This window comes from Drosophila tropicalis, unplaced genomic scaffold (assembly GCF_018151085.1).
Source record: "Drosophila tropicalis isolate 14030-0801.00 unplaced genomic scaffold, ASM1815108v1 contig_573, whole genome shotgun sequence".
Lineage (NCBI taxonomy): Eukaryota > Metazoa > Arthropoda > Insecta > Diptera > Drosophilidae > Drosophila > Drosophila tropicalis.
This window is the reverse complement of record NW_027173049.1, coordinates 1,491,096-1,510,218: the sequence shown is the minus strand read 5'-3', so window position 1 is coordinate 1,510,218 and position 19,123 is coordinate 1,491,096. Positions and strand designations below refer to the sequence as shown.

The 19,123-nt window shown below is 40.4% G+C and overlaps 5 protein-coding genes and 1 long non-coding RNA gene across 16 annotated transcripts; 3 read left to right on the top strand and 3 right to left on the bottom strand.

Moving 5' to 3' along the window:
- Nucleotides 1-346: 346 nt before the first annotated feature.
- LOC137575456 (tRNA N(3)-methylcytidine methyltransferase METTL6) lies at nt 347-1,429 on the top strand. The gene has a single exon (XM_068288037.1). The coding sequence runs from the start codon at nt 404-406 to the stop codon at nt 1,286-1,288; it is 885 nt and encodes a 294-aa protein (XP_068144138.1). The 5' UTR covers nt 347-403; the 3' UTR covers nt 1,289-1,429.
- Nucleotides 1,308-3,714, bottom strand: Hyccin (PI4KA lipid kinase complex subunit hyccin). Its single transcript, XM_068288036.1, has 3 exons — nt 3,543-3,714; nt 2,793-3,472; nt 1,308-2,723 (listed from the first exon to the last, which is right to left on the bottom strand). Exons 2-3 carry the CDS (start codon nt 3,470-3,472, stop codon nt 1,712-1,714), a joined length of 1,692 nt encoding a protein of 563 aa, XP_068144137.1. The 5' UTR covers nt 3,543-3,714; the 3' UTR covers nt 1,308-1,711.
- Nucleotides 3,715-4,252: 538 nt separating this feature from the next.
- LOC137575332 (uncharacterized) lies at nt 4,253-6,362 on the bottom strand. The gene is made up of 3 exons (XR_011032150.1): nt 6,270-6,362; nt 5,074-6,203; nt 4,253-4,949 (listed from the first exon to the last, which is right to left on the bottom strand). It is a non-coding gene; the product is annotated as an uncharacterized lncRNA (long non-coding RNA).
- On the top strand, nt 5,265-7,373 carry alc (5'-AMP-activated protein kinase subunit beta-1). The gene is made up of 3 exons (XM_068287864.1): nt 5,265-6,181; nt 6,716-6,946; nt 7,011-7,373. Exons 1-3 carry the CDS (start codon nt 5,537-5,539, stop codon nt 7,155-7,157), a joined length of 1,023 nt encoding a protein of 340 aa, XP_068143965.1. The 5' UTR covers nt 5,265-5,536; the 3' UTR covers nt 7,158-7,373.
- Hydr1 (phospholipase Hydr1) lies at nt 7,280-10,204 on the bottom strand. 6 transcript variants are annotated; one of them, XM_068287858.1, is made up of 6 exons: nt 9,979-10,204; nt 9,778-9,909; nt 9,298-9,672; nt 8,921-9,098; nt 8,612-8,865; nt 7,280-8,546 (listed from the first exon to the last, which is right to left on the bottom strand). In XM_068287858.1, exons 3-6 carry the CDS (start codon nt 9,480-9,482, stop codon nt 7,607-7,609), a joined length of 1,557 nt encoding a protein of 518 aa, XP_068143959.1. In that variant the 5' UTR covers nt 9,483-9,672; nt 9,778-9,909; nt 9,979-10,204; the 3' UTR covers nt 7,280-7,606. The 6 variants fall into 6 exon arrangements, with proteins under 6 accessions (XP_068143959.1, XP_068143961.1, XP_068143962.1 ...); XM_068287860.1 differs by lacking the exon at nt 9,778-9,909; XM_068287861.1 differs by lacking the exons at nt 9,298-9,672; nt 9,778-9,909.
- Nucleotides 10,205-10,318: 114 nt separating this feature from the next.
- On the top strand, nt 10,319-18,742 carry LOC137575327 (DENN domain-containing protein 1A). 6 transcript variants are annotated; one of them, XM_068287845.1, is made up of 9 exons: nt 10,322-10,669; nt 10,837-11,031; nt 13,562-13,832; nt 13,903-13,956; nt 14,018-14,740; nt 16,250-16,282; nt 16,421-16,927; nt 17,211-17,717; nt 17,942-18,742. In XM_068287845.1, exons 1-9 carry the CDS (start codon nt 10,653-10,655, stop codon nt 18,428-18,430), a joined length of 2,796 nt encoding a protein of 931 aa, XP_068143946.1. In that variant the 5' UTR covers nt 10,322-10,652; the 3' UTR covers nt 18,431-18,742. The 6 variants fall into 6 exon arrangements, with proteins under 6 accessions (XP_068143951.1, XP_068143946.1, XP_068143947.1 ...); XM_068287846.1 differs by lacking the exon at nt 16,250-16,282; XM_068287848.1 differs by lacking the exon at nt 16,421-16,927.
- The last annotated feature ends 381 nt before the right edge of the window (nt 18,743-19,123 follow it).

Below are 19,123 nucleotides of genomic sequence, written 5' to 3'. Positions count from 1 at the left end.
ATGCTTTGCGGTGCCCTATTGGATCAATATGATTGTCTAAAGAGGACTAAGACAAAGAAAGTAAAGTAAATTAAAGTAAATTCTTCTCAGTTTAAGGAGAACACAATTTTAAGGTTATTTTAATAATTACCATTAGCTTTAATTTATCACTATAGGTCTTAAGTAATCGCTGGGGTAGGAATAAATGTGCAGCAAAAGCAAGACAAGGTTTCAAAGTCACAAAAAACGCTGATTTATAAAACAAATGAATTTCGAAAAAAACCGCCACGATTTCCTCTTTTTTTTTTACCACTAATTTTAAATTACACAACACTTTTTTTTAACACCAGGAGGTAAATTATTTAAACACATGTTGATGGACAACAGTTGCAGCTGATTTTGCAATTTCGCGAGACAAGTGACCATGGATAAATTTTCAAATTTAAGAATAAATGAAGAGTTCACTGAAAAGTCTAAAGTGCTAAGCGACGCAGAAGCTCAATTGCTGGCGGAACAAGATAAGCGACTGGTCCCCGAATTCAAGGCCAATAAACTGGAGATAGATGCACAGCGTCATTGGGACATTTTCTACAAACGCAATGAGACGAGGTTCTTCAAAGATAGACATTGGACGACGCGTGAGTTCGAAGAGCTGTTAGCTGACAACGGTGAGACAGACAATGATAGAGCTGGACGAAGGCGCGTTCTTCTGGAAGTGGGCTGCGGTGTAGGCAATTTGGTATTTCCCCTCCTCGAGGACCAACTCAGCAGGATAAATGACCAGCATACAGCAGAGGATAGTAATGGTTTCTACTTCTATGCTTGTGATTTTTCGCCTCGAGCAGTTGAATTTGTAAAAAATCACGCATTGTATGATGTCAAGCATATTACAGCCTTTCAGTGCGACATTACCACGGAGCAAGTGCATCAACATATATCCCTGAAAAGTTTGGATATTTGCACCATGATTTTTGTGCTGTCTGCAATTCATCCGAATAAGTTTAAAAAAGTTATTCAAAATTTAGCTAAAATGTTAAAGCCAGGCGGGTTAGTTCTATTTCGAGATTACGGCCTATACGACATGGCCCAACTTCGTTTTAAGCCCGGCAATAAGATCTCCAATAATCTATACATGCGCCAGGATGGCACACGGAGTTACTATTTTGCCCAGGATGAAGTCTCCCAGCTTTTTGTGGATTGTGGCTTTGATGTCATCAGCAATCACTATGTCCATAGACGCACGCTTAATGTTAAAGAGGGAATAGATGTGCCTCGCATATTTTTGCAGGGTAAGTTTAGGAGACGTTAGATTGAGAATCAAAAACATATTATATATGTATAGTATATGTTTTATTTGAAATCATTAACATGGTTTAGCTTTAAGTCAACATTCAATAAATATTTTCTGTATATTTGTGGATTAGTTCAAATAAATGGACACAAAACAAGAGTTTTCCGTTTTAAGTTTTGGTTTGTGAGCTGGGAAAAGGATAGGACTATAATACCCTGAATCTAAACGATACACACAAGTATACATATGTATGTATGCTTAATTCCAACAATTGGAAAATACCAAACTAACTAATATATAGAAGGAGTAATTTAACGAATTAATATTCAACTTGTTTAGTTAATACGTGATAATGATTATATACTTGAATTTGGCTAATTTGGTTGCACCTGCCCGTTAGTGATCTGATCTGATCTCCTGCGTTTACCTGTATATGTATATCTACTCAATTCCGTGCCCATGTTCATTGAGCTTGTTGCCATTGCTGGAGCTGTGGCCAATGGGTGCCAGCTCAATGCTGGAGTCGAAGCTCTTCGTCAGCATATCGCTACTGGTCAGGGAATTTGTATTGCTGCTCATTGTGGGCAGAGCAGAGACTCCACCGCCTCCGACACCCATTCCCCCTCCTCCAACACCGTCATTTAAATCGCTGTCAATGCTAAAGCTGTTGCTTCCGCCACCATTTTCATTGATCAACGACAGCGCTTGCATAGGCAGTATATCCGAGGCAGAATTAGAGGTGGGTTGTTGTTGCTCAGCGCTCGAATTCAATTGCTCCGATTGCAGTTGGAGCATAGAGTTTCGCTGAGTATGTTTATCGAATTTTCGCTGTGGTGGCTTTGGAGGCTCCTTGTCCTTTTCTTTTTCTTTATCCTTCGATTTCTTGAAGCCTGCTATCAGGGCCTTATGTGCCTGTGCCTTAATGCCCTCCATACTGGGCCGCATAATGGAAGTGCGCGTTCCCGAACTTTCCTTAGTCGATGGTGACTCTTTAGTTCCCCCTGTGGGCTCTGTTTCCTCCGATACACTAGCAAGCTGCTGCTGCTGTGGAGCCTGGGGCATTGTTAAGTCCTGCACTTGGATTGGTATGTCATCGGGAAGCTTTTTCGTACGAAATGATGCATTGGTGATCATGGATTTCGAGACAGAAGTGGTAACTGTTGTGGTTGCTGGAGTCAGAGCGACACTTAGCCCCATGGGTCCGTCATGGGGCTGTCCTGAAGGATTGGCTTGCAGAGAATTGCGCACTGCGCTGGTGACCAAAATGAGTTCCGTATACAACTCGTAAGTGGCACGTTGATGTATATCCTCCATAGTTTGAATAGCAATAGTTCCATAGCCATTGAACATTGCAAAATAAATAGCATGAACAAGTTCGGTTAAAAAGCCACTGGATAATGGAATGCGGGGCGAGGAAGGCTTCGGAAACGTCACTCCCGTAGCCGGATCAGTGCTTAACGGAAAAATAAACGCAATATATTAAAAATGTAACAAAGTTAAAGTTCGAAAAGTTTTATGTTACCCATAGCTCATGCGATGCCCATGACCTGATTTGGTGGTAAATCCCTGACTGACCAATTGCGAAGCAACACGGCACAAATGGAGTAGAGATGTTTTCTGAGTCTGGCTCACCTGCTGGTTGTAGCAAAAGAGCAGTGCCGTCAGTACTCGCATTCTGTTCTGGGCGGATATATTCTCAATCCGCATATGGGGTCCCCATTTAACTTCACGATTGCAGTTCTCCTCCCATCGTCGTAGATCCGTCATCGGTAGATTTTTAAGCTCGTGGTAGACCGAGCACTGTGCCAGAATGGGCATACGGAATGCCACCACCCTTTGGCCGCCATCGTCGGTGGACACCTCGCCATTGTAAATGCATATTAGCAGCGTCTCCATGCCGCGAGCAGATTTCTTGTCACCGGCAGCAACTGAATGCAGGTACGTGTAGATCAGAACAGGAATGAATTGTAGTGGAAATTTATGAAGTGTCTGCTCTGGCGATCGATAGAAGGATAGCAGTTGCTGGCAAATATCATGAACCAAACCTACGTTGCGTTGGCGGTCATTGAGTATTGTGAAAATTGCCTCGGCAATTTCCGGATCCGTTTCGTGCTCTACCACGAACGCCTCCGTCTCTGAAGAAGTCGGCTGTCGACGAGTTCGCTGATAGTCCGCCAGCCAATCTCTCACCAACTCGGCCATCTGAAATTAGCATGGATTTGGAAATTGTCATGGCCACTAGAACGATTGAACAAATCTCAGTGTCTCTTGCCTTGACCTCCAGCCGCAACAGCAAATTAATATAAAGACGTTCTACAACTCGAATTCCAAGGAGTTTGCCGTAAATAAATATATTATAGCCTATTGCCGCTTATTATGTATTAAAAAAATTTGTTAATTGGTTTTTTTCCAAATAAACCTTATCTGCGCAGGGCTACAATGGCAGCAAAATAGAAACTAGTTCCTTGGTTCCTCTCGCCACCCTGGACATGTTGCTTCTAAATAAATATATTTTAACCCAAAGTCTTTATATATTGAAAATACTGTATTCATTCATCACATATCACATACGCAAACCTTATTTTCTATTATCCCATGATGAAATGAAGAAAAACCATTTTAAAGTCGTCTACAAAAATATTTTTTTGGCGGAAAGAAACAATCGATGTTCATTAAAGTGTTACTAATCGATAAAGTCAATAATCGATCAATTCGGAGAAGCCACAATCCCAGTGCCGACACTGTTTCCCGCCCAAAATTTGAAAAGTTTTTTTACTTGCATTAGAAAATTTGTTGCATCGTTTATACATATGTATGTACATACATATGTGGAATTACAAGAAATATTTAGAATGGAAGATCGCAAAAAAAAAAGGACTATGGGAGGAAATGGTTTACCAATGTGGTGCAACCTTCTCGGATGCGGAATTGTTACACTATCATAAGAGGTTTTTAAGCGATTGGGACACTTCCGATCCCGTAATAATGCTGAAAGAGGTAAGAGACGAAAATCTAAAGAATCCATCAATGAATAATTTGTTTCTTGATTTTAGAAAGATTTAACGGAACAAGTAGGAAACCGTTTGTTGGCGGCGGCGCCAGCATTGAAGAAAAAGAGTTTAAAATCAATGTTGACTGGAATAAAGCGTCGTTTAAGCTATCATCAGGAAGAGTCTGACGATTCAGAAGACTCACTACCATTGGCTGTTTTGAAAAAACGTGCGAACAAGGATGTACAAAAGCCAATAGAATCTCCATTTGCTCTCGTGCCCAAAGTTATACGTAGCCGTGGTCGTTCCTCACTAAGGGCCAAGCTTCCGGTGCCGCAAAATGGGGAAGAAAACTGTGACAAGTCAGAAGGAGCTAAAACAGTTCGCAAATTTAATGAGTCATGAAAGGTTACGTGCAACTGTTCCAGGGCGTCATTAAGTCCAATGCATTGCTTCGATCCAGCCAACGCTACCCGCCTTTGTTCTACTTACATACAGTTAAGACTCTTAATTCGGGTCCCATTTCGTCACGTGAATTTTCAGACCTTTCTTATCGAGGTTGTTGCTGCTGTGCTTGTGGTTGTTGCTGCTGCTGGAGGGTAAGAATTCTATGTGTCCTCGAACATTCGGTTTAATAAGGAAATGGAAAGCTCACTGTGCGTTTTAAACATCTCCAATGATACTCTCCCCTGACATAAAAGAAGAGAAATAAGAAATGTTTATAACTAACAAGAAGCGCTTTTGCCACATCCAGGCGATGTACAAACTATGCATGGTGGAATACATATATAAATCATGTGCCTAAACTCTTACGTTACGGGAGTATCTCGAAACATTGATTAAGGAAAATATACGGATCTCACCATCATGTTTCTCGACTTCAGGTTCCTTTATTCACTTTTTCAATTCGTATGTTCGCTTTTGGTGTAAACTAGTGTTATCGACTTATCGGAATCACTCAATGTGTGTGAGTGGGCTACACATACATACAAATATAAATATATACTTATATGTAAACTGTTTATAATTAGCAATTTTTACGACGAAAAACTATTAAATAATGCAATTTTTTGCATTTTAAGAAGCCAAAATAAAAGAAACTTCATCCATATACGAGTAGAGAAGAAACAACGCTGATAAAGCTCCAAACTATAACAAACGCGGAAGCAGATACAACATACGACATTCAAGGAGAAAGAATTGTGCCAAAAACAACAAAAGCAATTTAAATTAAATACATTAAGTAGTTGATATCAAGAGATAAACTGACTGCAAAATGGGGAACGCAGGCAGTTCCACCGTCCAAATGCAAAACCGCCACAAATCCAACAGCCACGACCTCTCAACACCAAGTTCTCCCGCACATTTTCGTGGTGGGGGTGGTGGTGGTGTGAGTGGGGGGAGTGCTGCAACGGGTGGACCAGCTGTGGGTGGAATGGGTGCTGTAACTGGCCAAGCTTTCTCATTCGATAAAAAGCATACGGCAGTTTTAAACGAGGGCTCGTCTCAAGAAGACGAAGACCACCCTTATTATACGGGAGTGGGTGGAAGTGGAGTGGCCAGTAAACAGCGCTCAGCTGATAGCAGCAGCGAAGCAACAGCTGGGCTACGCAGTAGCAATAGTGGAGACGACAACGACAGCACAACGATGGAGAATAACGACGATGAAACACAGCAGCAATCCGTTGCTTCCCTCATAGCCGGTGATGAGGATGCAGAACCAATTAAAACAGCATTACCAACAGTTCTACGATGGGATGGCGGCGGTAAAAATGTCACCATTTCGGGCACCTTTTCCAACTGGAGGCCAATCACAATGGTCCGCAGTCATGGAAATTTTGTGACTATTATCGATCTTCCAGAGGGTGACCATCAATATAAGTTTTGTGTAGATGGCGAATGGAAACACGATCCCAAATTGGTGAGCCTCATCATATATAATCCTTAAAAGGGGGAAAATCGATATAATTTATACTATATCCAAAAGGCTATGACGCAGTTCACTTTACTGATTTTTGCTCTTCTCGTTCTTTTTCTCGTTTCGGTTGTGTTGTGTAATCGCCGTAAACAAAAGGGGGAGTCAAAGTAATCGCTAGTACAATGTATGTGTGTATGTATTTTAGATGAGAAGGGGTTTAGTGATGCCCCAATTTAGCGTTTTTGAGGCCGATTTTGGCTGTTTTTCTTAATTAGAAACAAGCTCCATATTCTATGAAAAATTGTTATAATTTATATTATAATTTTAATTTTTGAAACGTTTTAACGTTCAATGGATTTACCTCTCCTGTTGTGAGTGTGTATGATCTCGAGTTTTTCAGACATCGTTGATCAATTAAAATTGTTTTTATAGTCTGACTCATTGCGTTCAATCAACTCGATCGACCCCGATTCTATAGTATTGTTTATTAGTTCTCATGTTACAACAAACTGCTTACTTTTAAATTGATCTTTACAGAAAAGTGTTGACAACGACGAGGGTGAGAAAAATAATTTGGTCTCGGTGAGAGCATCAGATTTCGAAGTTTTCCAAGCTTTAGCCAAAGATAGCGAGAATGTGACCAATTACGCAGAGAAGGAGTATTCCCAGGAAGTGCCGCAGGTTAAGCCTTGGGAAAAGGTATCTGGACCGCCGGTATTACCACCTCATTTGCTTCAGGTCATATTAAACAAGGACACACCACTTTCGGTAGGTAATCGATGAACTAGATTGATATTAAAAGCTTATGAATGCTCTATGTTCTTCTTTTAAGTGTGAGCCTACCCTTTTGCCAGAGCCAAATCATGTCATGTTGAACCATTTGTATGCCTTGTCTATCAAGGACGGAGTCATGGTCTTAAGTGCCACGCATCGTTACCGCAAAAAATATGTAACCACATTGCTGTACAAGCCCATATAAGTTTTGAAGTGGACACTTATTTGTATTTTTACAATAGGCGTGGAGCAGTACCCTTTCCTGTTATTTTTTTTTTTTTGAAAAATCCTTTATCATAATTTTTAAAAAGTTGAATGGAAATAGTATTTCGCTTCTTTATAATCTTTTATTCGTGTATAACTGTTTTTCAAGCGTTGTAATATTTTCGTATTAGTTAAATATACTGAATTCTAAAAAATATACCTTCTATTTAGTATTATTGTTCATGGTTATCAGAGATAGTCGTGCCTAGTCGAATCTACATAATTTGCTAATAATCCGAAAATCTAAAAAAAGACCACACATGCATTGCTACTGTATTGAATAGTCAAAAATATTTTTTTTTTTTTTGTGTTAGCTTAATTTGATCAAATTGTTTTCTTTTATCACATGAGTTTAGGATGGTACTTTGATTAAAGAGTATCAATCTGTAGCTACATTAGTTTGACCTTATTGGTTTCATTTTCAGGTGCTAGCGGAGACGTCGAGGTTAAAGCGAGAGTCTGCTTGGTAAGGAAACGTTCGTGCATTTTATTGGCCGTATGTTGAAATTCTCCGTCCGTATCGAATAACGCTTTTGTGAAGTATTCCGTAAAAAGTCGTCCCATATATTGATCTTTGGTTGATGGCCACCATCCTTCTAGAAAGCCAATGTGACCACCTCTTGCAGTGATTACAATGGCCACATGAGTGCAATTGTTGGCAGCATTTATTGGGATGGCATCCAAGGGCTGAAAAGGATCATCAGCTGCACTTAGACAAAGCAACGGCACCGAAATATTGTCCAGCTTGTTGTGTAAAGTGGCGTCTGAGTAGTAATCATTGACATGAGCATATCCAAATTGCTTCGCCGTAAACAGTTCATCGAACTCCTTGATGGTACGGCAGCGCAGGATGCGTTGGATATCAATGTCCGAATCGCGATATATGTCGCGATAGATGTCCAAATGCTTGCGTAAAGTGCGGCACAAACTACTAGCCAGATGGCGACCCAGTAGGCTATTGATAACTGGCTTCTCAATGCTGGCACTACCCTTGTGCACATCCCAGGGAACCGAGATAATTTTGGCCGCTGAGAAAATAGAGCGAGCCTCATCACTTTTGCGTGCCAAGTAGTTTCCCAGAATCAGGCCACCCATGGAGATACCAGTGGCTCCCAGTTTGCAATGAGAGGGCACGGCACGTCTCACATGCTGAACTACTTCACACAAATCCTCACAATTAGCAGCACAGTAAAGGCGTGGAGTCTTCAGCTCAATTCCACCCAAACCTCGATTATTGAAAACCACCACACGCATTCCAGATTGCTGGGCGGCGAAAACGAGACATTTTATATATTCCGCCTGCGATTCTCCGGTAAGGCCGGGCAAAATTCTGCGGAGAATTGGTATAGTTCTATTATTTGCAGTAAAATATGTTTGAATTTCGCGATTGATTACATTATACAGGGTGAATCCGGGGAGCAGCCTTCTTCCATCCAATCTAGGGCAACCTCCCCGCCATCCTTCAAGGTCAAAATCTCGCGACGGTAATTCACATGTGGCAGACTATTCGAGCGCAGCAGGCTCGCCAAAACAGTCTGGGCACGGCTTTCCACACACCAGAATGTCGGCCAATATTTGTTTTCCAATGTGGGAACTTTGCGTATCAAATATTGCTTAAAGGGTCCATCCGAGCAAGCAATTATGGGTCGCTTTAAACGAGTTTCAAATTTTACTTCACGAAAATTTGAACATTAACTTGCTTACCTTGACAACTTGGATGAGGTAATACACTACGTAAGCTACAACGGCTAGACCGACCACATGAAGCCGCGGCAAATTTGAAAGGTATGCATACATGTAGTAGAACATGGCTGAGTCAGAACTTGTGTGCAGGCTCCTCACTGCAAATTTTGAACTTTGAACCCGTAAACGGGAACTGCAGCTGCAATGAAATACGAAAACAGAACAAAAAGAGGGGGAACAGATGTTATTACGAAGACGAACATTTGGTAAATGAATACCAAGTGGGTGAACTGTAGACTATATCTTATCGCCACACGCTTGGGGTATAATGTATGCACATGGATTTTGATTGAGCGACCAACCACACACTCTCCCCCTATCTATTGTCTCTCACTCACAGTAATTCTCCGGCTAGTTGCGGCTGACGCTCAATTTGGATACAGAATCTAGACCCACCTTCAGTGGTGTCGATGCCTCCGACAGGCCCAATTTGGGCTGTTGGCTGCCATTTGGTCACGCTCCAACGATGGAACTGATGACGCCAGCTCCGAAGCCTAGAATCACATTTCCTTAGTGTTAACATGGCCCAAGTGAGTGAGCAATAAGATATATTATCTAAAAGCTAATGCTTATCACTAATAATAGTGATAGTGAGTATTGGACGTGCAGTAAATTTCGGGTGCGCCTTTCGTAAATCCAGTGCCAATTGAACAACCCTTTGAATAGCCTTCCACAATCTTTGTATGTATGTGTACTAGCTGTGCTGGTCTTACCTTAAAAAATAAAAATTTTAAATGAAATGATTTTTAAAAATTTTGACATTGTCTCAAATGGGGAAAAATACAAGTGCTGAGTGGCCACACACAACTTGAACTAACCCAGTCGTACAAAAGGAACACTATTGATTTGGGTTCGGACTTCGATTCGTCATCATTATAATCAGCACTGCGACATTACCTTCTCCCACACACGTGTAAGAGCAACAAAATCAATAGTGGCAGCAGTATTAGCTATTTGAATTTGAGTGGGTGGTTCTGTAATTATCGTGCCAATTATTTATATATATAGCCAGTACTTACCTTGATGATATTTACTACATAAAAAAATTATTATGCCAATGGCTCCCGACTTAATGTCACGGAAAGTTCGGACTCTATTCTTGACGTTTGTGAGGGTTATATAACTTAAGACAATACAAATCCAATTATATGCATTTTTATTAAAGAGGGGAAGCAATTTGAACAGAAATCCAAGCGGAAAATACAAAATAAATAAAAACAATTAGTGATGGATCTTAAAGCTGAATTGCTCGCAAGTGGGCGCTTGCACCGATAACCGATAGCACATCGACACATTTCAATCCAGCAAGTGCTGTGCAATTTGAAAAGATCGGCTACTTTACAGCACTGCACAGCTGTTTTTCTGCAGCGGCGCTAGTGTGCGGAGTGTTGGCGTAAGAAACTGTTTTTGGGTCTCGGTTTTTCTATTTTTTTTTTTTTTTTTTTTGCATAAATGCAATTATTGTCTCGACACAATTCAAAGTGGCTGGAAAATTAATAATCAAGAACATCTCGTCTGAGCGCAGTGCAATAAAAATGAATGCAAGACAGTGAATGATAGTGAAATGACGTTGCGAATATCCGCAATAGCACAGAAAGAGTATTGAAATTGTGAAAATCGTATTAATGAAACATTGAAATTTATAAAAATTAAAAAGGAAACCATGTGCTAAATATACAACTACGCTACAAAAATGGGTTCCCGAATTAAGTGAGTATGTTTGTTAACACCCTCCTTCCCCAACGCGTGGGAGAGGGGCGGGAGTGTAATTCTGTGGGCGTTACGCTTGCCTGCACCCAACCAGACGACTTTGCTGATAGAATGAAAAGTGATTAAAAAATTGTTATTGTTGTGATCTCTCCTTTTTTTAAACACAGAAACGATGTGAAAAAACTCTTTGAGTTTTGGTGCGAAGTCAAACCCAATCGCGGTCTGGAGCGCGGCACTAACTCAAGGCACGGTGGTCCAACGCCACCTGCTGGAGTGATACTCGAAAGTTTTCCCGAGGGATTTCGCGATAAGGAGGTGCTCACCGGCTTACCATCATTTGCATTTCCCTGCGATCTCGAAAGGTGAGTGAATTTCCGGTCAGAAGTCCATTGACTGAACGACTAGCAATGTTTATGCAGTGAAGAAGGAGGTGACGAGGGAGGGGATACAAACAGAGTCGTCGTCGACGTCGCTTTCTGTTCTCAATAGTGAATGCATGATTCATACAAAACATGAACGGACCACTTCACTTCGCTTTAAGTTTTGTCCATGAATTGTATAACCTGTTGTTGTTGGCGTTGTTTGCTTGTATTGTTGTTTATTTTTTATTTGTTAATATAGCCAAAAGTAATGTCTGGTATTACTTCATTAGCTTGTTGTATGAACGAGCATTTCCTGAATTGTCTCGCCGCCTGGAAGAGTATCAATTCTTTTCTTTTTTGTTTTGTTTACTACGTCAATTGTTTTTGTCTCTCTTTGCGCCCCTCTTCCATTTCGAATGTTGGTTTAGTCATGCCAAATTTATGTGACTTATCTGCCAGCTGTGAGTGGGTGGAAGAGGATTCGATCCCCTCAATGTTATATACACTAATTCTATTTATCATCGAATAAACAAAAACACCAAACACAACAAAGACAAAGTCCAGATAAACAATTCGAAAGTTAACACAATTTTTAGCTAATTAAAAATGTTTTCTTTTAAAAAGAAAAAAAAAAAAAAAACTCATAATAATGACAAACATTAGTGCAGAAACAAAATTAAAAGAAAAGAAAAGAAAAAGCTTTTTGAAACAGCCCCCCCTAAGGCATTGCAAAGAACTGTTATCTGACATTGAAAGAACAGTATATCGAAATCTCACTCTCTCAATCAAAAAATGCAATGACGCACTGCCCCATAGGATTTCCAAAAGATAGTAGCGCGATCTTCAAGAATGTAATCTTTGGCATTGAAGAACATCCAGCCCTGGATATCCAACAGGACTGTACAAAATTAATTATTACAACTTTGATTATTGAATTATTGTTCTGTTATATTCATTCGAAATCGACTAACGAATTTGGTTCCTCTGATTTTTTGGTTATAGTAGAATTACGTTAACAAGAAGAGTTGTTGATTCCACACATATTTATAAATTATAGTGCCCACTAATATACATATATAATATGCCCTGGCCCTGGAAGAAATTAAAACTAACGAAACAAAACCAGATTAAGTATATTATATTCATGTTCAATCCTTTTCAATGGTATGAAATAAATACGGATATCAGTGCTTTACACTTTGATACTATTTAATAGTCAAATCAAATTAAATTAAATGCCAGTTTCTTGACTACTTTTTTGACCAATGCTCCCGCATAATCTGCGTATTTTCATTTCCACTTTAATAAATGAAGGCACATCATAAATATAAATAAATGTGTGTGTACATATATCCAACACATGGACGGATTTAGAAAACATTTTTCTAGGGGTTTATTGATCAAATCAAGATTTAGTTTATTACAAATGTTCGCTGTTGGATTTTGTCAGTAGAGCCTATCACTTATATGAGAGGGATGTTTTGGTGGGAACTGCGCCCCCCTTGAGCCGTCCATGATCTATCAACAACTAACACTGAGATTGCCTCTGACTCTATTTGCTCTTTATGTAATTCCACTGAAGATTTATGGAAAAAGAGCTTAAGCCAAGGTGAAGCTTATGAGAAATTAAATTGAATGCAAAAACGTGCCCAGGTACTGTTGCTTTTGATTTTTGCTGGTCATTCATGTTGGATTTTGATTACAAAATTGTTTGCCTTTTTTGAATTCAAATTCATAATCATCAAAGCAAACGAATCGTCACACAAACGAAAAGCAACAGCCACACAAAGCTAAAGGAAAGAGTAAATTAGCACGTAACTCAATACACTATTTTGCTAGAGATTCCTTTAGTTCAGGACCGACTCAAGAGGCCCCCAAAAGCTGATAAATTATTATACACAATCCAATTTCAGGGGACCGGAAGTACACATATACATACATGTACTTGTGTTCTTTATGATATGTGGCCTTGGTCAAGTGATGGGGTAATGCGTCACAGGCACTTTATGGGTATAGAGAAATCTTGAAATTTGAGAAAAAGCGTTATTCTATATGCCTTTAATCGGGTCAGATCTGTGGTTATGTGGTACGCACACAATAAAGAAAATTATTTAGAAAAACTGATTGTTCCTCTTGGAATGTTATCTTAGGCTCTTCTCAGAAACATGAAGATATTAAAATAAATCAGAAAAGTTTTCATCACCAAAGCCGCCAACAAAGTTGTTATACCCTTTTCAAGAGTAACTTTAGTCCGATCTCCGTTAGCCAAATTTAATTAGACGAAAGTCGTTTTGCTGTTCGCATGGACAAGTCGCTGCTGTTTTAAGTTATTTCGTCTGCCTCTCTGAGTTTATTTGGGTTAAGAGGTAATCCGAACCCCAAAAGAAAAAGAAAAAAACCATGAAGACAATGGGTATGACGTCAAAGTGGTCTCTCCAGATTCATTATACCAGACAAGTGAGAGAGAAGGTGTAAACATTTTAGTAGAGGTCAGCAAGTAATAATTTCGTAACATATTATTTACTTTTAGCGATTCTGTACAATCTTACTCATTTGTTCATACCACCGGCGACTCAAAATGGCGCTTCGGCTTCTGTCGACATGACCCAAAGACTAACACAGCAATGGTGCTGATCACCTATCTGCCGTGGCATGATACTTTCCTCAAGCTGCTGCCTGTTCTGGTGGAACTGAAGAAAACCGATCCCGATGGCTTTCGAACCTTCCTGTCGGAGGCATATAATCGCGGAGTACCCGATTCGGGAGGTAGTCTAACGGTCTTTTACAACAGTGGCCAAAATGTAAGTTGATGACAAGTTGATTTTGGATATTTCTCTTAATAACATCGACTTTGATATTCTCCACGTTTAGCATTTCATATTTGAGCGACCGTTGCAGTTCCAATTGCCCAGTATACCACAGAATGTAAGCACTCCCTCGTTTGACCGAACAAAGTTTGACATTCATCTCTAACTTTTGATTTCAGCACAATTTAAATCTCTATTATAACTTTGTGGATCCCAAGGAAATGATTGGCGTATTTGCTGCCATGCTAGCTGAGCGTCGTATCATATTCACTTCCCGCCATTTGGATCGGCTGTCGTCTTGTATTCAAGCGGCCAATGCGTTTCTCTATCCCATGGTCTGGCAGCATATTTTCATACCTGTGCTTCCGTGGGAGTTTAAGGACTATCTAGGAGCGCCCATGCCATATTTAATTGGAGTTCCGAAAGCTGTACTCGAAACTGTATCCAATGATGAGCTCGGCGAAGTTGTGATCTTGAACTGTGATACGAAAATATTCGAGAGTCCTTTTGATGATGTGCACGATTTGCCGGCGGAGATTGTCTCCCAGCTAAAGAAGAATCTAAGTCACACACAGGATCATATTGGAGATCGGGTATCGAAGATATTCCTGGGCGCTCTGGTGCAATTGATTGGCGGCTATCGGGATGCTGTCGAATTCCATGATACCAGCAAGAGCTTTAATCACGACAAGTTTATTGAGTCTCGTCCGGGGCATTTGCGACCATTTCTTGCCAAAATGATGGAATTGCAAATATTTGCACAATTCATTGATGATCGTTTGAAAATGCTTAACAGTGGCCTTGGATTCTCTGATGAATTCGAGCTAGAAACGGTTCGTTATGCTGAAAAAATGAAAAAACGTGGCCGCAATTATGTTTTTCTCAAGAATGTCAAGGACAAGGTGAGCTAGCATGATAATATGATGGTGAGGGATATGAGAATTAGAAATGGGAAACAGGACAAAGAAAAAACAAAAAACAAAATGGCAACTGCTTTTCTCTAACCATAGACCAAGCAAACATGTTCTCCTCATTCCATATTCAATTTAAGCTTATATTTTACTTTCAATCTTTGTACATTCTTTTTTGGTTTGTTCCTTTTTTTTCTCCCTGAGTGATTTTATATTATTTTATGATCTTCCTTGTTTAATTTATTTCACAGTATGATATGGGAAAATGCAGAGTTTTGCGTGTATTTGCCAAGAACTATATTTAGATGACAAGACCCCTTTAAAAAGAAAAAACAAAACCAATTCCACAAATAATATAAACCACCAAATAAATAGACAGTAACTTTCCACACAAGAATCATCTTAGTGGCCATGTTAGTTGATTCGATTATCTCGTTATTTCCTTTATGCCAATTTATTTTTAACAAAGTTGAAACTGCACTTTTAATTTAATTAATGTAATGGCAAGACTAAAACCCGTTTGTTTTTCGTACTCAATTGATTAATTTTTAATTATTAATACATATATGTATATCTAATCAATCAGTTTCTTAATTCAAAGTACCAAATCTCTCCCAATCCCTATTCCTTTCAATGATCAAATCTCTTGTACAGGGACTCTAGAAACTATGTAGTAATTTTGTTTAAGCCTTATATCCTGATCTTTTTATTTAGATTAACCAATTCATAAAAAAGTTAATACTCTGGAAGTCTGTTTCAAAGCAAACGCTTAGTTTTTAACATTTTTCGACATCATAATGAAAAATATAAATACGATTGCCAGGGTATACAAACTTCGACACCAGCAGATTAAACTCTCATTTGTCCATAAGATGTGGTTGCATTTCAAATCTATAATTATCCCATGGTTAAAAGACTTCTTCTTGCATTTGAATTCCTTTCTCTCAGCTTACATATGTATATTAACAAATTCAATTCAGAATTGACTTTAATTACATGCATGCAACTAATTTTCCAATATTTGAATCTTATTAAATTTAAGTTATCTTAAGAGTTTTTTTTTTCAATCAGTTAACTTAACTTATGTATATTAATATACAGAGTCCCAGATATAAGACATTTTCCTCGTGCCTTCCAACGTGTCCATCATTAACAACATCAATGACATTGACCACCATTTTTATTAGGCCATTTCCATTTTATGTATTGTATAACACAATCTCTCATGATCATCACAAATCGTAAGCCTCATTGCCCATTCATCGTAACGAAATTAGGCATTAGTACTTAAATTGTTGTTTTCGGCCGCCAATCATTCATCCATATCTTTTTATTTATCTATATATTTGTATGTATCTGCATAACTCTCATATGCCATCATTTGTTTTTGACGTATTCCCCCCGTGGTATGTCTCTTTATATATTTCTTCCATATCTGCCTCTTGGATTACGATCAATTGTGTGCTTTATATATATTGTTGCGCCTATTTACGCCTGCAGACTAATCCGGCTGTTAAATCTGCCGTTAAATCGGTGAGTGGTTGTCCAGTTAAACTTCTTACATAACTGTGCATATGTATGTTGTGTGTATGTGAGTGTGTGTGTGTGTATGGGTGTGTATTTCACTGAGTAGTAAGCTTACTAACCACCTCCCGCCCTCTATGTGCACAGGTCAAGGAGAGTTCGCGGGGCATGAAGACTGCCTATAAGGGTTTCAAGTCTAAATTGAGGGAAAATAGCAATCAATTCGGTGGTGCGAATTTCCACTTTGGACTTGGGTCGCCACAGCATTCGGATCGACCGGACGGTAGCAGCAGCGGCATTGTCTACGGAAAGGCCTCGCATCATTCGGCCCCAAGCTCACCGGTGACTAGTAAGCGATTGGACGGCATCAGTATAAGCAGCAATGGGCCAGGAAGTAGTACATCGTCTTCCACGTACCAACAGCAGACGACAACGCGACGTGGTCCCATTCCTTTGGCAATGTCTAGCTCGAGTTCGCACATTCAGCCAAATGGCTATGCGTACGGCTCGCCTGCTCCTGCTCATTATGGTCATCATTTGGCTGCGTCTTCTGCTGTTAGCTCGGCAAGTTCGTTATGCTCGTCATCGGAAATGAATCTGTCACAAGAGCTCCAGAACCATCCGCTCTTCAAGACGCCGGCAGTGGATCGTAGCGTAAGTAGCCTGGTCAAAGCCTACGAGAGACGGCTGGAGCTGCTTCAGCCTCAGTGTTGCAGTGTCGCTAGCCGCCCGCTTAATTCGTAATGCGCTTATCTGTCGCTCATCTCGATGTAATGTTAACTTTGTGTTCTTTTCATGCTCTTTTTGTTCGTTTTGTATGTTGTCTCTGTCTGTGTTGTCCCTCTCTTTGTCCACCACCAACTGCATCATGTCACACACACACACACACAAACACACGCACACACATCAACATTATGTCGCGTATTTCGCAATGCAGCTGAAGCCAAATGTAGAGCATAATGTTCGCCAGCAGCCAAAAGGAGGAGCACCACCAGCTCGTCCACCTCCGCCACAGCAACAGCAGACACTGCCGACATCCTACTACAATCATCCACATGTGGAGACCAAACCACCACCAACACCGTCTCATCATCTGCGCCAGATACTGTCTACTGCTAACACCACTGAGTCTAGCTTTGATTCACCGCCCGATATGCAATCGCCGCCTATACCACCGCGTCGTAGCCAATGCAGCTCCAATGCAGTGGCCACCACAGCAGCTGCTGTCAGTGCTGGGATTAGCCGTCTCGAGCGCAATTGCTGGCACGATGATCTAGAGTCCAACCGAAGTAGGTCTATGCGTATTTCAAATGCGTCTTCCTCTTCAACATCATCGTCGTCCTCTTGCTCCTCAGGAGCCTCATTTGTGACGGCGGCTTCGAGATTCTCGCAGCTGAATGTCTCCGATCCGCCCCCGATACCCACACCGCGAGCTAAGAGAGAGGTACAACATCAAAGCATCACCAGAGGCCGCTAAGGTCCACATATCCCTGGTTGCGGTCCCTATAATACTCCCCACAGCCTTTCATTAAATAATCATCATCTCACACTAACCATTATGTTTAGTAACTCATCTGCCTGCCCATACGTAGCTAATCTCCTTAATGTTGTGCTTAGTAAATCCTTGTGCACTAACTTACCTGCTTCTCACCTTTCTTGTTCCAACAGCAACCGCAGCAACAGCAGCTACAGGATGATAGCGTTAATGATCTGATATCGCTGGACGATAGTAACAACACCAGTTTCGACTTGGAAGATTTCGATCCGCTTAATCAGAATGCCCGCCCCCTACCACAGATCGGCAAAACGACCTTTGGTCGAAAGTCCAGTACTCTTCCCGTAGGAATAACACCTCCAACTGCAGCCATAAGTAGCGGCAGTAGCGTTAACAACCCGCTTTATCCTTATTTTGCTCCAAAACACATGGCAACAGTAGCGGCTGTCACGAGCCGATTGCCAGTACCACCAGCGGCACATATCCACATTCCCACACAGCGTAATACAATGCCCGTAAGGACGGATGATGACTTTGAGTTATTACGCAAATACGGACTAGATCAATTCCCGCTTAACGGCTCGGAGCAGCAATTGGCAACAGCTGGGAATGGAACGATATCATCCGGCAAGGGCATGACCAACTGGACGACATTTGATTGAAGGTCGTGCTACGTGGACGAGGATATTGGAAACTCAATACCAAAATAAGTGTGTGATTAGAAGGTTAGCAACGATTTCAGTGTTGTAAATAGTTAGGAACGGCTAAGAAATTAACGATGTTACTAGTAGGACATCAAATTAACCCTTAAATGTTATCGTATTGTAGAGCTTCCATGCAAAAATCAATATTTTCTTTGACTCTTAAAAATCCCCAATTGAAAACTAGAGAACCTAAAAGACATATAAGCGAGAATTCGAATTAGCCTAACGACAAAAAAATCAAACACCATTAATAAACAAATAGCAAAATCATGTCGAACTTTTCTTTCCATTCTTAAGTGATCAAGTTGTTCACCATTATTATTTATCTAAACTTTTCAAACTCATGAATTTTGTCACAATTTCTTTAAAATAAGGTATCCAATTTTGGGAGTAGAAAATTCCATAGGCAATACCAATGCTCAGTAGAAAACGGGAGGTGCATAAAACAGCATCGCTAAGCCAAACGGCCAAATGCGGAGCGTGATCTACTAAATATGCCCCATTTGAGGAGAGCAGGACAAGAATCGTGCTCTCACACAACAAATTTAGAAGAAGGATTAGACGGATCCACACCTCTAGCAACATTATTTCCACCACATACAAGATGAACAGCGTTTCCAACAGTAGCAATCCCATGCGTCCTGGCCCAGA